A 19,093-nucleotide genomic window follows, 5' to 3' on the forward strand; every position below is an offset into this window, starting at 1 on the left:
TTGGCAGTGGAAGTTATTGAGCATGCAAATAGTTTTCTACTATCAGCCAAGATTAAAACTGGAAACTGGAGATCTTATTGAATGGGATATAGAAAATACATTTTATCACCAAACTATTAAATTCCAAGTAACAGTTACAATTAATCAATACTGTATGCACATTCAAGGGCTTCTCTGTACACAATGAGTTTTCCCCCAATTTTAATTCTGACTGAAGCTCTTTGGATTCTGCTAGAGATCTTCAGAAGATCCCCTGACTTTTGGAATGGCTTCAGGGGGACGGGGGTAAAGACCTCTGGTACATGCAAGCATACTACAGAAATCACATGGAAACAGCTCTTCAGATAATATTCAGTATTCTAGAACACATTTGTTTTACTTCATTTATACCAATCTTTCTTCACAACAGAGACCCAAAGTGGTGTATACTGTTTTCATCTCCATTTTATCCTCACCACAACCTTGTGAAATAGATTAGGTTGAGAGTATGTGACTTGCCTTGGGACACACAGCAAGCTTCCATGGCAGAACGGGGCTTCAAACCTGGGTCTCCCAGATCCTAACCTGACATTCTAACCACTTTGCAACATGACTCTTAATATTCTAACCACTTTGCAACATGACTCTTAATATTATTTATAATAATGCCTAATTCTTTTTAAAAATAATTTGTCTGCTATATTGATACACACTAAAATACATTAAACGTACCAGAAAGCTTTGGGTTTTGATCCTCACGACTGGATGCCATTTTGTTTTGCTTTGTCTCTGAAACAAAGTTTTCTCCATCCCACCAGTGTAACTGAGCAGAAACAGGAACAACTGGTATTGGGGGTAGCTTCTCTCTCCAACTTGGACCATCTTGATCTATTAACGTTCTTGTTATCCTAGAGAGAAAAAAATATTTTTTTCCAAAGATATGAATGATGTCTTTTAAAAAACCCTTAGTAAATTAATCACATGATTATTCTCAAGGAAAGCAAATTAAAAAGACTTAATTTAAAACCGCAGTCCCAAGTTTTTAAAAGACTTGTTTTGGTCTTTATTTATGAAATGTATATCCCATTCTTCAAAAACCCTCACATTTACACTCTGTGGGCTGATTGCACACAAGTGGGGGGTTCTATGGTGGTCATGTTGTGGGTGTGATTATTGTTCAATTCACATATGCAATAGAGATTTTCCACACAGCACAAGGCAATCCTTCTTTCACCTTTTATATCAATGTGGAATGCATCACACACACACAGGCACATCCTGTTGCCATGCTACTGTCATGGTACTCTGCCCACTGTTTGATTTTTGGGATGCAAGCGTGCTGCTCAAGAACAGCACAATGCTACACTTTAAAAAAACCAACCCCTGGAAAACAATGCAAAATTTGAATCCTTTTGTAACACTAATTTCTAGAAAGGACTTGGTGTCCCATTAGGGTCATCTACACTGAAAAGACTAATTCAGCTCCTATTGTTTGGGTGAAGCAGGGCAGAGAGAGCACAGCAGGAAATTTTCAAATGGTAATTGAGAAAACGATGTGCTGCTTGTATTCCTGTAATGTAATAACAGCAGGTACTATGTTGCCCTGAGCCCTCCAGAATAGAAAAATCACAATTTTGTTGGTGTCAACAATGACACCAAGGCAGTTCATAATAAATGCAGTGAAAAGGGGTGAAGGGGGCAACTCTTTTAAGCATACCTTCCTTTCCATGCACATGAAAAAGACTGTCCCAACAATGCCACAACAGAAAAGATCTTTTCCCTCAGGGTTTTTTTTTTAAGCATAGGGTGGGTGGGAAGATTGGGCTGTTTACATTTTGTGCAGGAATGAAGAATGGCAACATGTGGGGGGAAAAAATAAAAGGTGTACAGTTAGAACTGCTGAAACAGAGAAAACCCTCCGTGTGGAATCAGCCTTGGTTGAGGTTGGAGTGGGGTGTTGAATCCAACCCAGCAAAGTGCACACTTTAAAGGACAAGCTGAATTCTGTATCTCTTTCAGGCCCAGCACTAGTGCCAGACTGCCAACCCAAAGCAACTGCCCATAGTACCAATGCACAAGAACCCATGAGGACTATCAGGGACGCCATGGTTGGATGTGTCGGGTAACTAAATTCTATAGCTATGACTAGGCTACACGATTACTTCCTCTTTTAAGCGATGCAGCTTTCCCAATACAGGGTGACATAAAGGGTTAAGAGCTCTAAGTGCAGGCATTAGTCAGCATGACCAGCAGATTGAGCATCACCAAGAATCATAAGTCCTGGGAGGCCGAACACCTACCATGCTGAGGGGAGTATAAAGAAGGAAAAGGAAGTAGTATTAAGGGGGCTTCATCAGAGACCAGAAGGAACAAACTAGGCTCAAAGGCATGTTCATTGCTGTAGGAAGCTCCCAACAACTAAAAGGGACAAAAGAAACTGTTTGTTTTGTGGTCTGTTTTTGATTAAACCACATCCACAGAAACAAGTTATCTTGTCTGTGTGAGATAGTTTTGGGAGGGCAGCTGTGCTGGACTGCAGCAGAACAACTGGAGCTTTGATTCTCAAGAGCTTATGCCCTGAAAATCTTGTTGGCCCCTATGGTGCTTCTAGACACAAATCTAGCTCCGGCCTCTTAAGTTTTCTTGACCATCACAATCCCTTAAAGGACCCTCAGGCAAACTAGTGCCACTTAGGCTACACTATGCCTCCTTCCTTCCCAGGCCAACATTATCCTCTCCCTTCCAAATGTGGAAGTAGCTACAATTAGTGCAACATCTGCACTGATGTTTTTAAATGAAACACAGTCAGCACTAAAACACAGTTTGAAGTTCTGGTCAGAAGACAGTTTTCAAGAGTGGTTTGGGTTATAATTAGCCAAATTTAAATTGCGCCATTTCAGACCGAAGCCCATTCCTGCTTGGTGAGTCATCACCAGCAAAGAGGGAAGGACACAGAAAGAAGGCAGAAGAAAGGAGGGAGTGCCCTGAGAAAGCCGGACCTGTTGGTTTGTTCTTTTCCCTTTGTGCAACGGAGGCTACATGGGGTGCTGCATTCAGGTTTCATAAGAAACCAGAGTTACTACAAACTTCACTTTAACAAGCCAGGCACATGCTTGAGAATCCCAGTTCAGCACCAAGCAGCAAACCAGGTTGTTTGGCAGCCTGCATTCAGATATCATGCTAGACCTGGGCTTAATCAAAGCATGATACTGATGCCCCACTTTTCCTCAATGAAGACCACAACGCAGCTTACAGCACTCTGCTCTTCCAATTTATCTGAACAACCACCTTGTGGGGTAGGCCACGCTTATTGAACTAGAGAGGCACTAGAGTCTTATCATATCTGTGGTTCATCATGATAGCCAAATGTAGCCATGTCACAACAGCATATTTCTATTTGCCGGTGTGTGTGTGGAGAAATACAACTATTCTGAAGAATGTCCTACACAGCATCTCACCTTAATATACAGCTTCCAGTGTACAGTCAGATTTGTACTTTGGCAAGCTTCTAAGGGAAGAAGCAGCCATGCTTGGTATTCAAGCCTGAGACATGGATAGTGCTATTATAAAACAGCTCAGAGTTCATCTTAATAACCAGAAAGCATGGCAGTGTCTATTTTACATACATAGGATCCAAGTTTAGGATCTAAGTAGTCACATTTAATTGTGCCCTGGCAGAGTATGAAAAATGCCTGAAGTGATGGTTTGAGGCATTCCCAGAGATGGGCCACTGCTTTTTGTTCTAGATGCAGCTTTCTGGTCACCTGAGATTAAATTCCATAAACAGATATTACTATTCCCCTCATGTTACAGGGCCCGAGGAACATTACTACTTCAGTTTAGTCTAGATTTCATATTTCAGCAACATACCTGCATTGGTCCCTAGCGCTAATGAATACATGCCTTCTTAGCAGGGTAAATCATGGAGAATCAAGGAGAATCCAGATTCAAGTAAATGTGGGATCTCCCAGTTTAATAATTTTTCATCTACTCAGCAAAGGGAATGTGCAATTCCAAGTCCAATCTCACTTGAAGTACAGGTACAATGTGGATTTTCAGCTGGATACAAAGTATCCATCCAGCTTTTCCACTGGAGGGAAGAGGTGGAGGGGATCCCCTTCGACCACTCACCTACACTATGCTGGGGATCATGGAATGTGCTTGGATACAAACCAAGGGGGTTCAGGGGGCTGTGGTAAGGAGGAGAATTAGGTAAGATTGAATGAAAAAGTTGGCTGGATCCAACCCAAAAGAAACTCAAGCTGAATGAATCCTCTGAATACTAACCAAAATTCATATCAGAACTTGGCACAGCCTCATAAGATATCGAACTAATGAGAATCGAAAGAGAATCACAATGTATTTTGTTCACAAGATCAACTTTGTAAAACTTTACTGACAACTCACATAACCAAGGCCACAGAATCAGTAACGATAACTCTGCTAAATCCCAAACACACAACTGGAGGGTAAAATACAATTCAGTAATTTTTCTATAAGATGACATACATATGCTGGACATAGAGATAACATAGAGAAATTCAACCTCAAAGCTTTCTTTTCGGGTAGTTCACATTACTGCAACAGCAACCATGCCATCCTATACCCCAGCCTCCAAGTATTAACCAAGCAATGTCATCCCTTCTGGAGTTGGTGTCAGTATGGAAGGAACTGTACCAACTCACATGGGGAATTTAAATATAAGTTTCTGGAGTTAACACTTGGGTGATGCATGTATCAACACAAAGATACTGAAACTCCCCTTTAATTTTGCATTGCTGGGATGATTTCAATAGGGTTCTTTACATTAGTTTATTTATTATTTATTGAATTTTGTTTCTAGACTACCCTCCCCTGTGAGACAGGGCTCAGGGCAGTGTACAACAATAAAACAAAATTAATATATACCGTAATTTCATTGTTAAAAACAATAAATACAATAAATAGAGGAAGTCAGTATGTTACGGGAAACCAATTCTCATCAGCCCCTGAAAGGAGATTTCCCCTAAGCCCCACGATTCATATATTTCAGTTCTATTTCATATACTCCAAACAAATACTTTGCAAGCTGAAAATGAATTACCAGCAGGAGGAGGAAGAAGAAGCTGCTGAAATAAGGAGATGGATTGTCAGGAAGGAAGCAGGAATAAGCAGTGAAGCAAAAAGCATAAATGAGGCCTAGAGAGGGGGGAAAAGGTCAAAGTGTTAAGAATTAACACAACAGAAGCAATCTTAAAGAACTGAGCAAAGAAGCAGAAGGCAAATTTGAATGTGGCTATATGCAAGTGTAAAGAGCCCCCTGGCGCAGAGTGGTAAAGCTGCAGTACTGGTCGGAGCCCTCTGCTCACGACCTGAGTTCGATCCCAGCGGAAGCTGGTTCAGGTAGCTGGCTCCAGGCTGACTCAGCCTTCCATCCTTCCCATGTCGGTAAAATGAGTACCCAGCGTGGGGAAGGCAATGGCAAACCGCCCCGTAAAAAGTCTGCCATGAAAACATGAAAGCAACGTCACCCCAGAGTTGAAAACGACTGGTGCTTGCACAGGGGACTTCCTTTATATGCAAGCGTACAGTCAAAAGCATGGGACGAGAATAGTTTCAGGCTATTTCACATGACAGAAAGTCACCTGATTCCATACAATGAAGCATAACACAGATAAAAGGCATCCTTTCTCATAACCAATGTTAAATAAAAATGTTCTCCATTCATCTTCATATCTTAAAGCAAGAGTAAAAAGACAAACAAACCATAATGAACTTTCCAAAAAGCAATGAGCATCAATCTCTAACAATCAAACCAACCAGACCAACAATTCAAAACATTTTGAAAACATAAAAGATCCTTGACCCCAAAGATTAATCCTTGACCCCAAAGGGGAAAGAATTGCTTTAATCAGAAACCCACTGGTAGGAAGTTCCCCATCGGTGAATCTACAGCTGGTCCATTTCTGGGGGAGCATCTATAATTTCAGAATCCTACTGCTGGTCTAGATAGACCTTGACAGGACCCTGAAAAGCAGTTTCTTAGCTATGCCTCAGCTGCTCAGAGACTGGACAGGCATCCTCACTTTATACATTTAACATCCTTTGGATTAAAGCAAAATTGTGGGGTTGGATCCCAAAGATACTCTTCTGCTCAAAGTGCACTTTTGGATTTAAACAAATTTGTAAAACCCTACAATTTGTTGTTGTTTTAAATGTAGACAATAGTAGTCTAAAGCCATCCCAGTACACTAACCACAGTTCTGAATGGCTTAGTATAATTCTACAAGTTAAAAAGCCATTATATGGCAGCAAAATGCATACATGGATGAACATTAGATTAGGCATGTTGCAAAGTGATAAAGACAAGGTAAAATTGAAGTGTAGCACCCATGATTTATTCCCAAAGTTTTAAACTCAACTCAACCTCAAATGTAAGTTTCTCATAAAAATCCTAAAGTGTTTGGAATCTACAACTATCCTGACAGCAATATATTTTACAAAACTTAACACATGCATTGAAATAGACAGCTAATTATAGAATGAAGATCAAGGAGGAGGAACATGCTACTTACAGGATTCATATGTAATCATCATAGGAAAAGAAACACCTTAGCAGGGAATGAGTTGCTTCTTATGAGAACCAACTGCATATTTTGAAAACCGCACTTTTTTTTTAACATTTCCCCCCAGATCTTTTATAATGACTGAACTGATATAAGAGTTTAACAACATCCAGGTTTTAATGGACAGCAACTGTTTGCTGATGAGAACTGGGAATTAATTCAAGTCAGTTGCACAGAAGAATGATGTTAATAAGGTGGTTCAATGAAATATTGGCTGGGGGTACCAGAATGTTGTAGCAGTCAGAATGTCAGACAAGGGCCTGGGAGACCCACCTTCAAATCCCCATTTAACTATGAAGGCTCACTATCCGCCTAACCTACCTCACAGGGTTCCTGTTGGGAGGATAAAATGAAGGTGGGGAAGAATGACACTTTAAGCTGCTTTGGGTCCCCCACTGGGAAAAAACAGGACAGAAATATCTAAATGAATAAATACCAGGCCCAACACTAATACAAAGCTTTCACTGCTGGCAAGTAGGCATGTTATGCACACCTTTGGTCTTCAGTACAGCAGCACTTAAAATTGCACAGTCAGTAACAGACTGCCTGTCTTGAACACTCATCTTGCAATGTGTAAGATTATCTGGAGAATAATTTATTTATTTATTTATTTGGGATTTATATCCCGCCCTTCCCACGGATGGCTCAGGGCGGCTTCCAACAATTAATCAAACTTAAAAGTAAACAATTTCAAATGTAAAACAATTAAATAATTTAAGCAGTTAAAACATTAAAACAGAGTAATTCAGTTTCCTGTGAACAGATGGCTGGCCAGTTTCCTCCGGTTGTTGTCCTAGCTAAATGTAGGCTAGGTATAGGCTAGCCGGAAGAGGGTCGTCTTACAGGCCCTGCGGAACTGCGCTAAGTCCCGCAGGGCCCTCACCTCTTCCGGCAGCTGATTCCACCATACGGGGGCCATAACGGAGAAAGCCCTTTCCCTGGTGGCTTTCAGGCGGGCTTCTTTTGGTCCGGGGATAGTGAGGAGATTTTGTGTTTCTGACCTCAGTGCTCTCTGGGGAACATGTGGGGAGAGACGGTCCTTCAGGTAGGCAGGTCCCAGGCCATATAGGGCTTTAAAGGTAATAACCAGCACCTTGTACCGGACTCGGTATATCACTGGAAGCCAGTGCAGGGTCCGAAGACCCGGCTGAATGTGTTCCCACTTTGGGAGACCCAATAACAGCCGGGCCGCGGCATTCTGCACCAGCTGCAGTTTCCGGGTCCAAGACAAGGGCAGCCCCATGTAGAGGGCGTTGCAGTAGTCCAACCTTGAGGTGACCGTAGCATGGATCACTGTTGCTAGGTCGTCGCGCTCCAGAAAGGGGGCCAGCTGCCTTGCCCGTCTAAGATGAAAAAATGCGGACTTGGCAGCGGCTGCTATCTGAGCCTCCATCTTTAAAGAAGGCTCCAATAGCACCCCCAAGCTCCTGACCCTGTCCGCCGCCATAAGCGGCGCACCATCAAAAGCCGGCAGGGGGATCCCCCTCCCCGGGCCGCGGCGGCCCAAGCAAAGGACCTCTGTCTTCGTAGGATTTAACTTCAGCCCACTCAGTCTGAGCCACTCAGCCACGGCCTGTAGTGCCTGGTCAAGGTTTTCCGGGGCGCAGACAGGTTGGCCATCCATCAGCAGATAGAGCTGGGTGTCATCAGCATACTGGTGACACCCCAACCCATACCTTCGGGCAATCTGGGCAAGGGGCCGCATGTAGATGTTAAATAACATCGGGGAGAGAACCGCCCCTTGGGGCACACCACAATCAAGTGGGCGCCTCCGAGACAGCTCCCCCCCAATTGCGACCCTTTGTCCCCGACCTTCCAGGAAAGAGGAAAGCCACTGTAAGGCCAACCCCTGAATCCCTGCGTCAGCGAGGCGGCACGTCAGTAGCCGATGGTCGACCGTGTCGAACGCCGCCGACAGGTCTAACAACATCAGCACCGCCGAGCCACCCCGATCCAGATGCCGTTGAAGGTCATCCACTAAGGCAACCAACACTGTCTCCGTCCCGTGTCCCGGGCGAAAGCCGGACTGAAATGGGTCGAGGACGGAAGTGTCATCCAGGAAGGTCTGTAACTGCTTCGCCACTGCCCTCTCAATAAGTTTACCCAGAAAGGGCAAATTTGAAACCGGCCAATAGTGTGTCAATTGGGCCGGATCTAGAGATGGCTTTTTTAAGAGGGGTCGGACCACAGCCTCTTTAAGTGGCGTTGGAAAGTGCCCTTCCGTTAGGGATCTATTTATGATATCCCGCACGGGATATCTAAGGTCCCCCTTGCAAGATTTAATAAGCCAGGAAGGGCATGGGTCTAATTTACAAGTTGTTGGGCGAGCAGATACAAGAATCCTGTCAACTTCCTCCAGACTGAGGGGGTCAAAGCCATCCAGTATATAATCCGAGGACAGGCTCGGGGCCTCAGGTTCGCTAACTGTCTCCAAACTGACAGGGGAGTCGGGGCGGAGTGATGCGACTTTATCCGCAAAAAATTTCGCAAAAGCCTCACAGCCTATTTCCAATTCAGTAGAATTTAACCTGCCTTGCGGCAGCGTAGTAAGTCCTCTAATTACGTCAAATAATTGTGCCGGGCGCGAAGTTGCGGATGCAATCTTAGCCGCAAAGAATGCCCTCTTTGCGGATTTGATTGCCATCTCATAGGCCTTCAAACTCTCTCTATAAGATGCTCGGGTCACTTCGTCTCGAGTACGCCGCCATTGCCTCTCTAGTCGTCTGAGCCCCCGCTTTTGTTGCCGCAGCTCCCGGTTAAACCAGGGCGACGGTTTCGGGCGGGGGCGCAGAGGGCGCCTGGGTGCGATCTCCTCGATGGCCCTGGAGAGCCCACTGTTCCAGGACTCTACCAGACCATCCAGGGAATCACCAGTGGGCCAGGTATCCCGTAGAGCCGTTAGGAACCGTTCCGGGTCCATCAGGCTCCGCGGGTGAGCTAAAATACGCTCTCCGCCTAAACGGGTTTTAGGTGATACCTCCATACGGGCCTTGAGGGCAAAGTGATCTGACCATGGCACTGCTTCCATAGCAATATCAGTCACTGATATTCCGGCCGCAAAGACCAGGTCTAACATGTGTCCCGCCTGATGGGTGGGTGTTGTAACAACTTGGGAGAGTCCTAGTGTCGCCATGGATGACACCAGGTCCATCGCCTGGCTGGATGCCGCGTCATCGGCATGGACATTGAAGTCACCCAAGACCAAAAGCCTTGGGTGCTCCAACGCCCAGCCCGCCGCGGCCTCCACCAGGGATGGTAAGGCGCCGGCCGGTGCGTTAGGCGGTCGGTACACCAGCCAGATCGCCAACCCCTCCCCAACATCCCACATCAGGCCAACACATTCCACACCCGGGATCTCTGGAGCCGAAAGAGCCCTAAAGGAGTAAGCCTCTCGTATGAAGAGTGCCACCCCGCCCCCCCCGCCCGCTAGTCCGTGACTGGTGAAAGACCGAGTATCCCGGGGGAACGGTCTGGGAGAGAGCTACCGTCTCCCCTTCGCGCACCCAGGTCTCGGTCACGCAAGCCAGGTCCATATCCTGTTCAATCAGGAACTCCTGCAGGACAGAGGTCTTATTATTAATGGACCTGGCGTTGCATAACACCAGTGACGGAGGCGAGTAATTCAACCTGGCCCCACTACCTGTCACCGTCGGGATGGGACGAAGGCTGGAAGGGGGTCGAGCACTGTTGCGTCTCGATCTCCTTCCTTTATAGTGCTGCCTCGTCCCACCGTCATATCTTCCCCTCCCCAGGAGCACTGGAATCCCCAGGCCGTTCATCTCCAATTAATGTCCCCTTAAATTGATGGAACCGTCCAGCTACCCTCTCTTCCGCCCCCTCCTCCCAGCTGATCTATCTATTTTAACTAATCTGCCATTTACTAATCAGCTATTTTAACTAAATCCGCTCTAAACTTCTCAACAATTATTAGCTAAATTTAAATTAATTTAATCTACAGGCTTATTAATTATAAAACCCTCCCCAATAATTATCTTCCCTAATCAATTTGCCACAGATCAATTTTTAATATCAGAAGCTCCTTAATCATAAAAAACCCTCCCAATAAATTCTTCCTTAATTAATTCGCTATAATCAACTCTCACTTTAGCCAATAAATAATTTCCAATTTAAATAGCCTATAACCACAACTAATAATAAATAATATCTCTCAATTGGCAGTTCAGATCTGATGGGACAGGGGTTGGGGGGACAGAGGGATGTAAACAGTTGAGTAACAAGCAATGATTTTAAAGTGCTAATGCCTTTGAGCAATGGTTTTAAAGTGCTAATGCCTATGAGTGCAATGTTCTTATTTTTGCCGTGTTCTTATCCTTTTCCTTCTGGCGTACTGGTATCCATATGGAGCCTGCTTCTTGTCGAGCGGTAGGGGGGGGGGGTTTTGCCGAAAAATAGATAGCTGGGTAAGGGTCATTGGAATGTTCTTATGTTGGTCAAATGGCCGACTGGCCGACCGGCAGACTTGGGCAACTCTCCGTGCAGACTCAGGGGGCCATCCAGGGAATTAAACTACTGTCGAAAGCTACGCTCACAGTACTGATATTCCACTCCCTCAATAAGCCCAAAGGCTCTGGCCCCTTCATAAACCTACAGCAAAGGCATAGGGGGCCACTCCCACAGTTGGGAAACAAACAGCTGTTCATTGCGTGACAACCATGCTCTGAGTTTATGGCCAAAGCATTCAGCACTGGGAAGGATAGCAAGCATAAAGAAAGCTTAAATTTAAGATGAATGGGTTGGATACCACCAAACAAAGGAAAGTGAATCTTTGCCATGTTCTCCTCCACTCTTGCCATCTTTCCCAACACTCAGAAAAGTATGTTTCTGGGGATGTGGGACCTGTGTAGATCCACAGCAGAGTTCAACTGCCAGAATAAGAAGTACAATTTTTCCACCTTCCTCCTTTCCAGTGCACCTCCCCCCCCCCAATTAATTCATGCAGGTCTCACAGCCCTGGGAATCTATTTTCTGGGGGTCACCACTGTGGGGCATGGAACACAGTAAAGATCCACACTTCTGCTGGTGATAGGCAAGATCTAACCCAGTCCAGGGTAACAGAGCCCAGAAAAGAGATTTTTCTTGTATGTTGCTCAGCTTTCTATCTTTGGTTACTGCAAGCGATTTTCTGTATAAAAGGACACTTTCTCTTTCCACATCCCACCTGCTGCCTGGTTATATGGGCTGATTTTGGAGGAAGTTAGCAAGCTGTTGGTACCACCATTAACCCAAAAATTTGCTCATATAACCTGTGTGGTCTCTAACTTCCTAGTAACAAAAGGGTATCTTGCTATAAGGATTAGCAATTTAATAAGGAAGCAACTCCCACAGAATATTGATCCCAAATCCCAACTAATTAGGAATTCTTATTCTTATGTAAATAGCAGTGATCAAGTATGAACTTGGGTGTTCTACCAGTAAGATAATTTTCCCACCGCAGCCTCCCAGTTCTGACATGGAACAGCAAACTAAAATCAGACCTATTCTTCCTGATAAAACTAAGCCCATACAAGTTTGATCCACAGTTCACTTTACTCCTGAGTAAAATACTCTAAAGAAACATGGAAATGCTCATGAGCAGGCCTAGCACCTTGAAAAATAATATATTCATGTAAAAAGAATGCATGGTAGTTTTGCAATAACAAACATCATGACTGTATAAACAATCACTTCTACTGACTCAACTAGATAAAGCAGTAGTTATTATACCAGGTATTCATTTACTGTTGACCAAGTGCTAGAAATCGTATAAATACAAATATATCACAGGCCCTATTCCAAGTATCTTAATTACAATTACTAATAAAAAGCAAAGAGTAAATTATTTTTTCTACAAATAATCAACAATTTTTTTCCAAGTAATAAATGCTTAGATGGGCATTGCAACCAATGCAATGACATATCACAAAAGAGAATGTTACATTACTGTTTACAATAATTTTAGAAATACCTACCTGTTAACACTGTCATTAGCTGCCTGGATCCCACTGTCTATTTGCAATAACGTCTTGTAATCCACATATGCCTGCCTGTATCGCTCCATGGACTCGTAGGCCATTGCTCGACGCATAAGTGGTTTGAGAGAATACGGATGAAGTTCCAGGGCTCTAAAGAAAAATGGCCAAAATCTGTTAGCAGAGCAATACTCAAGAAGGCTGTGAGCACCAAAATCCTATTAGCATAGATATGAACATATACAAAGTATATCTCAGGTTTTTCAAATCATGGCTCTATCTTAAAATAAAACTGGAGGGAGGAAAACAGGACTGATTTATTCATGTGGACTATTATTGTTACACGCTTCTTGTATCCCGGCAGTATTCTGAAAAGCCTATTAATCAGATGGCCAAGGAACAGATTTAAGCCAAGTGATACTTAGTAACAGAGCAGTACTATAGAGGATTAATGCTTATTCTGCTTAAGTACTACCTGTGAATGTACCTTTTAGTATAGCTGTTGTATCTGCCGAGCATTCGATACATGTAAAAAACCTATCTAGTTGATAATGGCTATCAGTTGTCTCCTTGCAACCTATCTCAACTGCAAACTGTATTTATAGGTAGTAGGGCTTCCCAAATGCATTGTCCTACTTCAAGATGTATAAGAATTCCACAGAAGACTTTTAAATGCCACAGTTAAGTATCCAAATATTTGATGAACTCTATTGCTACCAAGAAAAGTACCATTTGCTTTTAACAATTAAAACTTGATATTCATGCCTAGCATTCTGAGAATTCTGATCACTTCATAAGGAAGGCAACTCAATTCCTGTGTAAATTATGCAGGTTAAGGATATTTGACAATATTTGCTCACTTTGCATAATTTATATTATGTCAGTTGGTCATAATTTATACTTAGTCACATTGAAGGTAATCAAACCTCAGTCTTGAACACTTCCTGTACAGACCACATTCTTCTAAGATGTCACCAAACACTATCCACACCAAGCCAGCATATCCTCATAATTTAAAAAGTTCATTTATCTCAGATGAGGACAGAGGTTCCCATGCTGAATGCTGAATTCAAAGGACTGCAGAATTTCACACATCCCTTACCCTGCTCTTTCAGGCTCTCTATAACAGGAGGGATCCCAGGAAATGAGTGTTTTCCTCCTGGTAGCTCCACACTCTCTCTCTCATAATAGTAATTAGCAGCACACTGCAAGTCACTTGTACAAAAACACTTCAGATATGGTGTGGTGTAAGGGCTTAGAGTGCTGGACTAGGACTTGAGATGACCAGGTTTGAATCCCTTGCTGGACCACAGAAGCCTGCCAGGTGACCTTGGGCCAGTCACAATTTCTCAGCCTATCCTACCCTCTCACAGGGGTGTTGTGGGAATTAAGTGGAGGGAACAATGCAAAACAACATTTTTGAGAGCCAGGGTAGCATAATGGTTAGTGTGTCAGACTAGTATCCGGGTGACCCAGGCCTGAATCCCAGCTCATGCCATAGAAACTTGCCATGTAACCTTGGGCCAGTCACACTCTTTCAGCCTAAACTACCTCACAGTTGTGTTGTGAGGATAAAATGGAGGAGAGGAGAGAACGATCTTAGCCACTATGGATCTCCACTGGGGAGAAAGGTGAGATATAAATGAGTTAAATAAAAACAAAATAAATAGCTTTTATTGACAGAGTTTCAAGTATTAAAGTAGAAAGAAAATGAAAACCAGAATGTTTCAATATGCAAAAAAAATATGAACAGCTAACTCACTGAAGTGACAGAACTCATTTTCAACAAAATTTGCAGCATTGTTAAGGTTTACTGTCTGCCCCATCCTGAAAGCTTGGGAGAGGTAATGCTAGCAAAAATCTGAAAACCAGAATACTGTCATTATTCCATATGATCATTTACCCTTTCCTGATTTAGTCCTGAGTCTCAAAGACCAATCCAAATAGTCTGATCTTACTTTCAAGGAAGATTAAACTACCTGTCCATACCTCTTGATGCTCTTTGTAATTCAAAAATCAGGCAGCTCTTCTAAACCAAAACAGAAGATGGTCCAGTAACCTGGGCTTTTTCTGTAGAAAAAGCCCAGCAGGTACTCATTTGCCTATTAGGCCACAGCACCTGATACCAAGCCAGTCAGAACTGAGTTCGTGCTAAAAAAAGAAAAGCCCTGCCGATAACAACAAATAATGCTGATCAATTACTATTTTAATAAAGATTCTGACATTTCTGATTCTGAAATACTCCTGTGTTTTTGAATATTTAGTTTTCTGGGACCAAACTAACAAGGCAGTTGTCTAAGACTATGAAACGTAAAAGCTCATAAGCAGTCGCCAACTAATTATGAAGAACAGTTTATTATTAAGAGAAAGTTAGAGAAGTAAGAAGAAATAATTTGACTTGAAAAAAATTCTTAATTCAGATGAAGGTTTAGCATTCTAACATGCTAATATCCGAGAATCTACTATCCTGTTATTTTTACAATTTGGAAAACAAGGTCAGCAAAGCTATGACTTTACCACAAATCTCATACTCTTAAAGACTAACTCAGATACTAGCTAAAATAATTAACAGAAGACTTTTTAATATGCTAGTTACACTTAAAACACCACATTATAGAGAGAAGGGACTGAAAGTACTACTATGCCCCACACTATACCAGTTAGAAACCAATGTTCATCTCAGTTTCTGGTAAGGACTGCAATGTAACTTTGAAACTATTTCTTGATACGATGCAACTACTTGTAAATATTCCAGATCACACGCAATTCTAGGTTCTGTTATCAAAGGAAAGTTTATGCAAAAATATCTATAAAAATTGGTCACTGGTTGTGAAAAGAACCTACTTAAATTTTACATTCAAACATGTTTACATAAACTGGAGAAATATGAGCTGTCTTCTTCCTCCCCCGCCCCTTATTGAGGAAGTGATTTGCAACATGTCTTACAAAACACATAAAATAGGTGTTATATCTTCCAAGCTATTTAAATACTAAAAAACAGTTAAAATACTACTATAATTATAGGGAATTATGTCTCCTTGCAAGAAGGGTGCTATTTACCTGTTACAGTCCTGAACGCAGTCAACACAGTTGCCTTCTTTTAGGTAACATGCTGCTCTATTAGAATACAAAATACTTATATCCTCTGGACTCTGAATTCCTAAAATTATATAAAATTAAAACAAAAGTTGATTACTGAAGTAAAATTTTGTTAGTATTTTCCAAAAGCATTCTTTGGGTTCCAAGTTGTACTGCAGTAATGCAGTTATGCTGATGAAGCAAAGCTTCAAGGACCTTTTGTTTAATCCAGCAACCTATAAATATATCATTACTTTAATATGCAACCATATTGATCTGAAACCTACATGAAAGATCTGTTTTACTTCACCAATGTATACGAAATAATTTTTCACCACTGCTTATGTATTCCAGGAACAAATCTGAAAATATTATACACTCACAAATTACCCTTTAAAGTTACCAAAAAATCACTCTGAAGGATTTGCACTTACCTGAATTGCTGACATTTTCAACTGCCTCTGAATACTTGAGAATTGCCTCTCCAAACTGCCCATTCTTAAACAATGCATTTCCTTCAGCTTTCAATGCTGCTGCAGTAGGGGGGAGCAGAGTGGAACTCCTTTCTCCCGCTAAGGAAGATTCTACATCCTTTGGTTTAGCATTACTGTCTTCAATATTATTTTTACCAGTGCTGAGATAGCCATTTACTTCACTCCCACAGTCATGCGGAACTTTAGCTGTCCTTTTTTCAGGGGTGCCTTTTTTAATGCTCGTTTCAGAAGGATCTCTGTTCTTCTGTGCTTCCTTATATTCTGATTTACAGCCATCTCCTTTGCCAGGGAACTTCTTTTGCGCATTCCCCATTTCAGTCTTCTCACTTGTGATCTGTCCTCCCACTAGCACAGCAGTTTCTATAAGGAAGTTAATCGGCTAGGTTATAGTCTGCATCATCAGAAGGAACTATTGTAAAAACAAGAGGGGAGGACTAGAACAATCTATTGGCAGATTCTTAAGGCACCCTAGCTTATTTAAATTAGCTTACTCCCAAACAAATATGCATTCTCAAAGACAAGCATAAAATATTACATATAAACAATATGCTACAGCCCGGTAATGTTGTCAAATCAGTTTCCCCTCTTAATAATGTACAGTACCCTGTTCTAAATGGTATTTAAGCTTCTTGAAATTAACCTTTTAAATGCTGTATGCTCACAACTATGTGCCAAGCCAGATTTAATGTTTACTATTATCACTATAAAAATGTTGAAAAATATTTTGAAATTCTACTATATTGTAAAATGGTACATACAAATACCCTTTTTTAGATTATTGTTTCAAGTCCACTGAAGAACTAGCCTTTAAAAAGCGTATTATTTAGATCTAAACACATTAAAGATATTCAGCAGTTTTTAAAAATTATTTTTTTATATCCCACCTTTCTCCACCCCAATAAAGACCTGAAGTGGCTTACATCATTATACTTCCCTCCATTTTATTTTCACAACAGCCCTGTCAGGCAGGTTAAGCCATGTGATTGGCTCAAGATCACCCAGTGAACTTTCATGGCAACTACAGGGATTTGAACCTAGGTCTTCCAGATCTCCTGTGGGGCAGAGTGGTAAAGCTGCAGTACTGCAATCCGAACTCTCTGCTCATGACCTGAGTTCAATCCCGGCGGAAGCTGGGTTCAGGTAGCCGGCTCAAGGTTGACTCAGCCTTTCATCCTTCCGAAGTCGGCTGGGGGAAAAGATGACTGGGAAAGGCAATGGCAAAGCACTCCATTAAAAAGTCTGTCATGAAAACGTCGTGATGCGACGTCACCCTAGAGTCAGAAACGAGTAGTGCTTGCACAGGGGACTGACTACCTTTACCTTTTTTACTCCCAGATCCTAGTCTAACATGCAATATAAGTTACTGAACTAACCAAGCACAGATAATTTATATCCTTCATCTACAAAGCTAGCAACTAAAATATTAACAGGATTGCTTCAGTCAGCAATCTGCAAGTCAGAATTTTTACTGCTAGATTAATAAATGCCAAATATATGGGGGGGGGGGGGACAGGTAGTATATGGTTTGTCTCAGTTAAGCTTCTACCAGAACCAAAAATAATCCTAAAGAGAAGAAAAAGAAATTTTTGGAGGAAAAAAATGCTAAAAGGATAAATGCAGTGTCCCCTTCAGAAATAATAAATTCTGCTGAATGTTCTGAGTTTGACAAGGCAAAATTCCATACAATCATAATTAAAAGGGGCATTTCCCTACTCTATAGGTCCTTTTAGAAACTGTCCCTCAGTAACTTCAGATTGTTATTTAAAATTATTTTAAGAAGCTGCTTGGGTTTTTGTTTGGAAAACTTTTAAAGTGAAAAATTGGGGTTGTGAAGAAAAAATATGCATATACAAATAGCAAATTTATTATGGATAAAAATTACAGATTAGATTCCACAAGCACCAAGGCAGGTAGTCCAACCTTTCACTTCCTCCTAGCCCCTAAGATTATCCCTTGCCCCATAAATAGCTGATGCTGAGAGTCAGGGGACCCTAGAGGACATAAGAAGGTTATAATGAAGAATGGGAATCAGATAAAATCCCTCCTCATTCTTCTTGAAAAGCAGAATTCTTACTCTGCCAAATTTCCTTTGCTAATGGCAGTAGGAGACGATTTTACCCTATTAGCTCTCTTTTAACTGCAGCCCCACGCCCCATCACTTAGCATTCCATCCACAAAGGTGTCTCCTGACTCTTAGCGTTAGCTTTTCAGTGATCACACAGGGTGGCTAGGAGAAAGAAAATAAGAGCCCCTTTGTTCTTAGAATGTGTGTTTCCTAATACAAGTAAGCATCTTAAGCAGTAAGAGAAAGAAATCCTGATAGTCATTTTCTCAAACTTCATGTCAATAACACAGCTGCCCACCTGGGTCTAACTTCATGTCAATGAGAATAATATAAGAATATAAGGGGAAAAAAGGCTTTTTTTGAGCAGGAACACAGTTCTGGCTGGCTTGGCATCAGGGGTGTGACCTAATATGCAAATGAGTTCATGCTGGGATTGTTCCTTTGTGAAACAATGGTGACATCAGGGGGTGAGACCTAATATGCAAATTAGTTCATCCTGAGCTTTTTCTACAAAGGCCCTGAGAAAAACTTGCTGGATCACACCAGTGGTCCACCTAGATCAGCATCCTGCCTCACACAATGGCCAAACAATTACTCTGGAGGGCCAACAACAGGGCATACAGGCTGAGGCTATCTCCTGATGTTGCCTCCTTGACTGGTATTCTGTGGTTTACTGCCTCTGAGTGTGGAGGTTCCCTTTTGTCACTACGGCTAATATCTGCTAACAGACCTATCCTCCATGAATCTGTCAAAACCCATTTTAAAGCAATTTAAAAGAAGAGATTGGATTTATACCCCACACTTCACTTGGGGGTCTCAGAGAGGCTTAAAATCTCCTTTCCTTTCCACTCCCCACAATCGACACCCTGTGAAATAACTGACCTCTCACCCTGACAGAGCTCT

At 42.2% G+C, this 19,093-nt stretch overlaps 1 protein-coding gene across 1 annotated transcript in view; it reads right to left on the bottom strand.

The window, feature by feature from the left end:
* Positions 1-19,093, bottom strand: part of SPAG1 (sperm associated antigen 1) — a 51,140-nt gene that overhangs the window by 7,198 nt on the left and 24,849 nt on the right. Inside the window, exons 11-14 of the mRNA XM_060243433.1 lie at positions 16,066-16,485; positions 15,614-15,713; positions 12,554-12,706; positions 712-887 (exon numbers count right to left, since the gene is read on the bottom strand). Of these exons, the coding sequence (XP_060099416.1) occupies positions 712-887; positions 12,554-12,706; positions 15,614-15,713; positions 16,066-16,485 (849 nt within the window). The remainder of the gene's footprint in view (positions 1-711; positions 888-12,553; positions 12,707-15,613; positions 15,714-16,065; positions 16,486-19,093) is intronic.

This window comes from Heteronotia binoei, chromosome 7, assembly GCF_032191835.1.
Source record: "Heteronotia binoei isolate CCM8104 ecotype False Entrance Well chromosome 7, APGP_CSIRO_Hbin_v1, whole genome shotgun sequence".
NCBI lineage: Eukaryota > Metazoa > Chordata > Lepidosauria > Squamata > Gekkonidae > Heteronotia > Heteronotia binoei.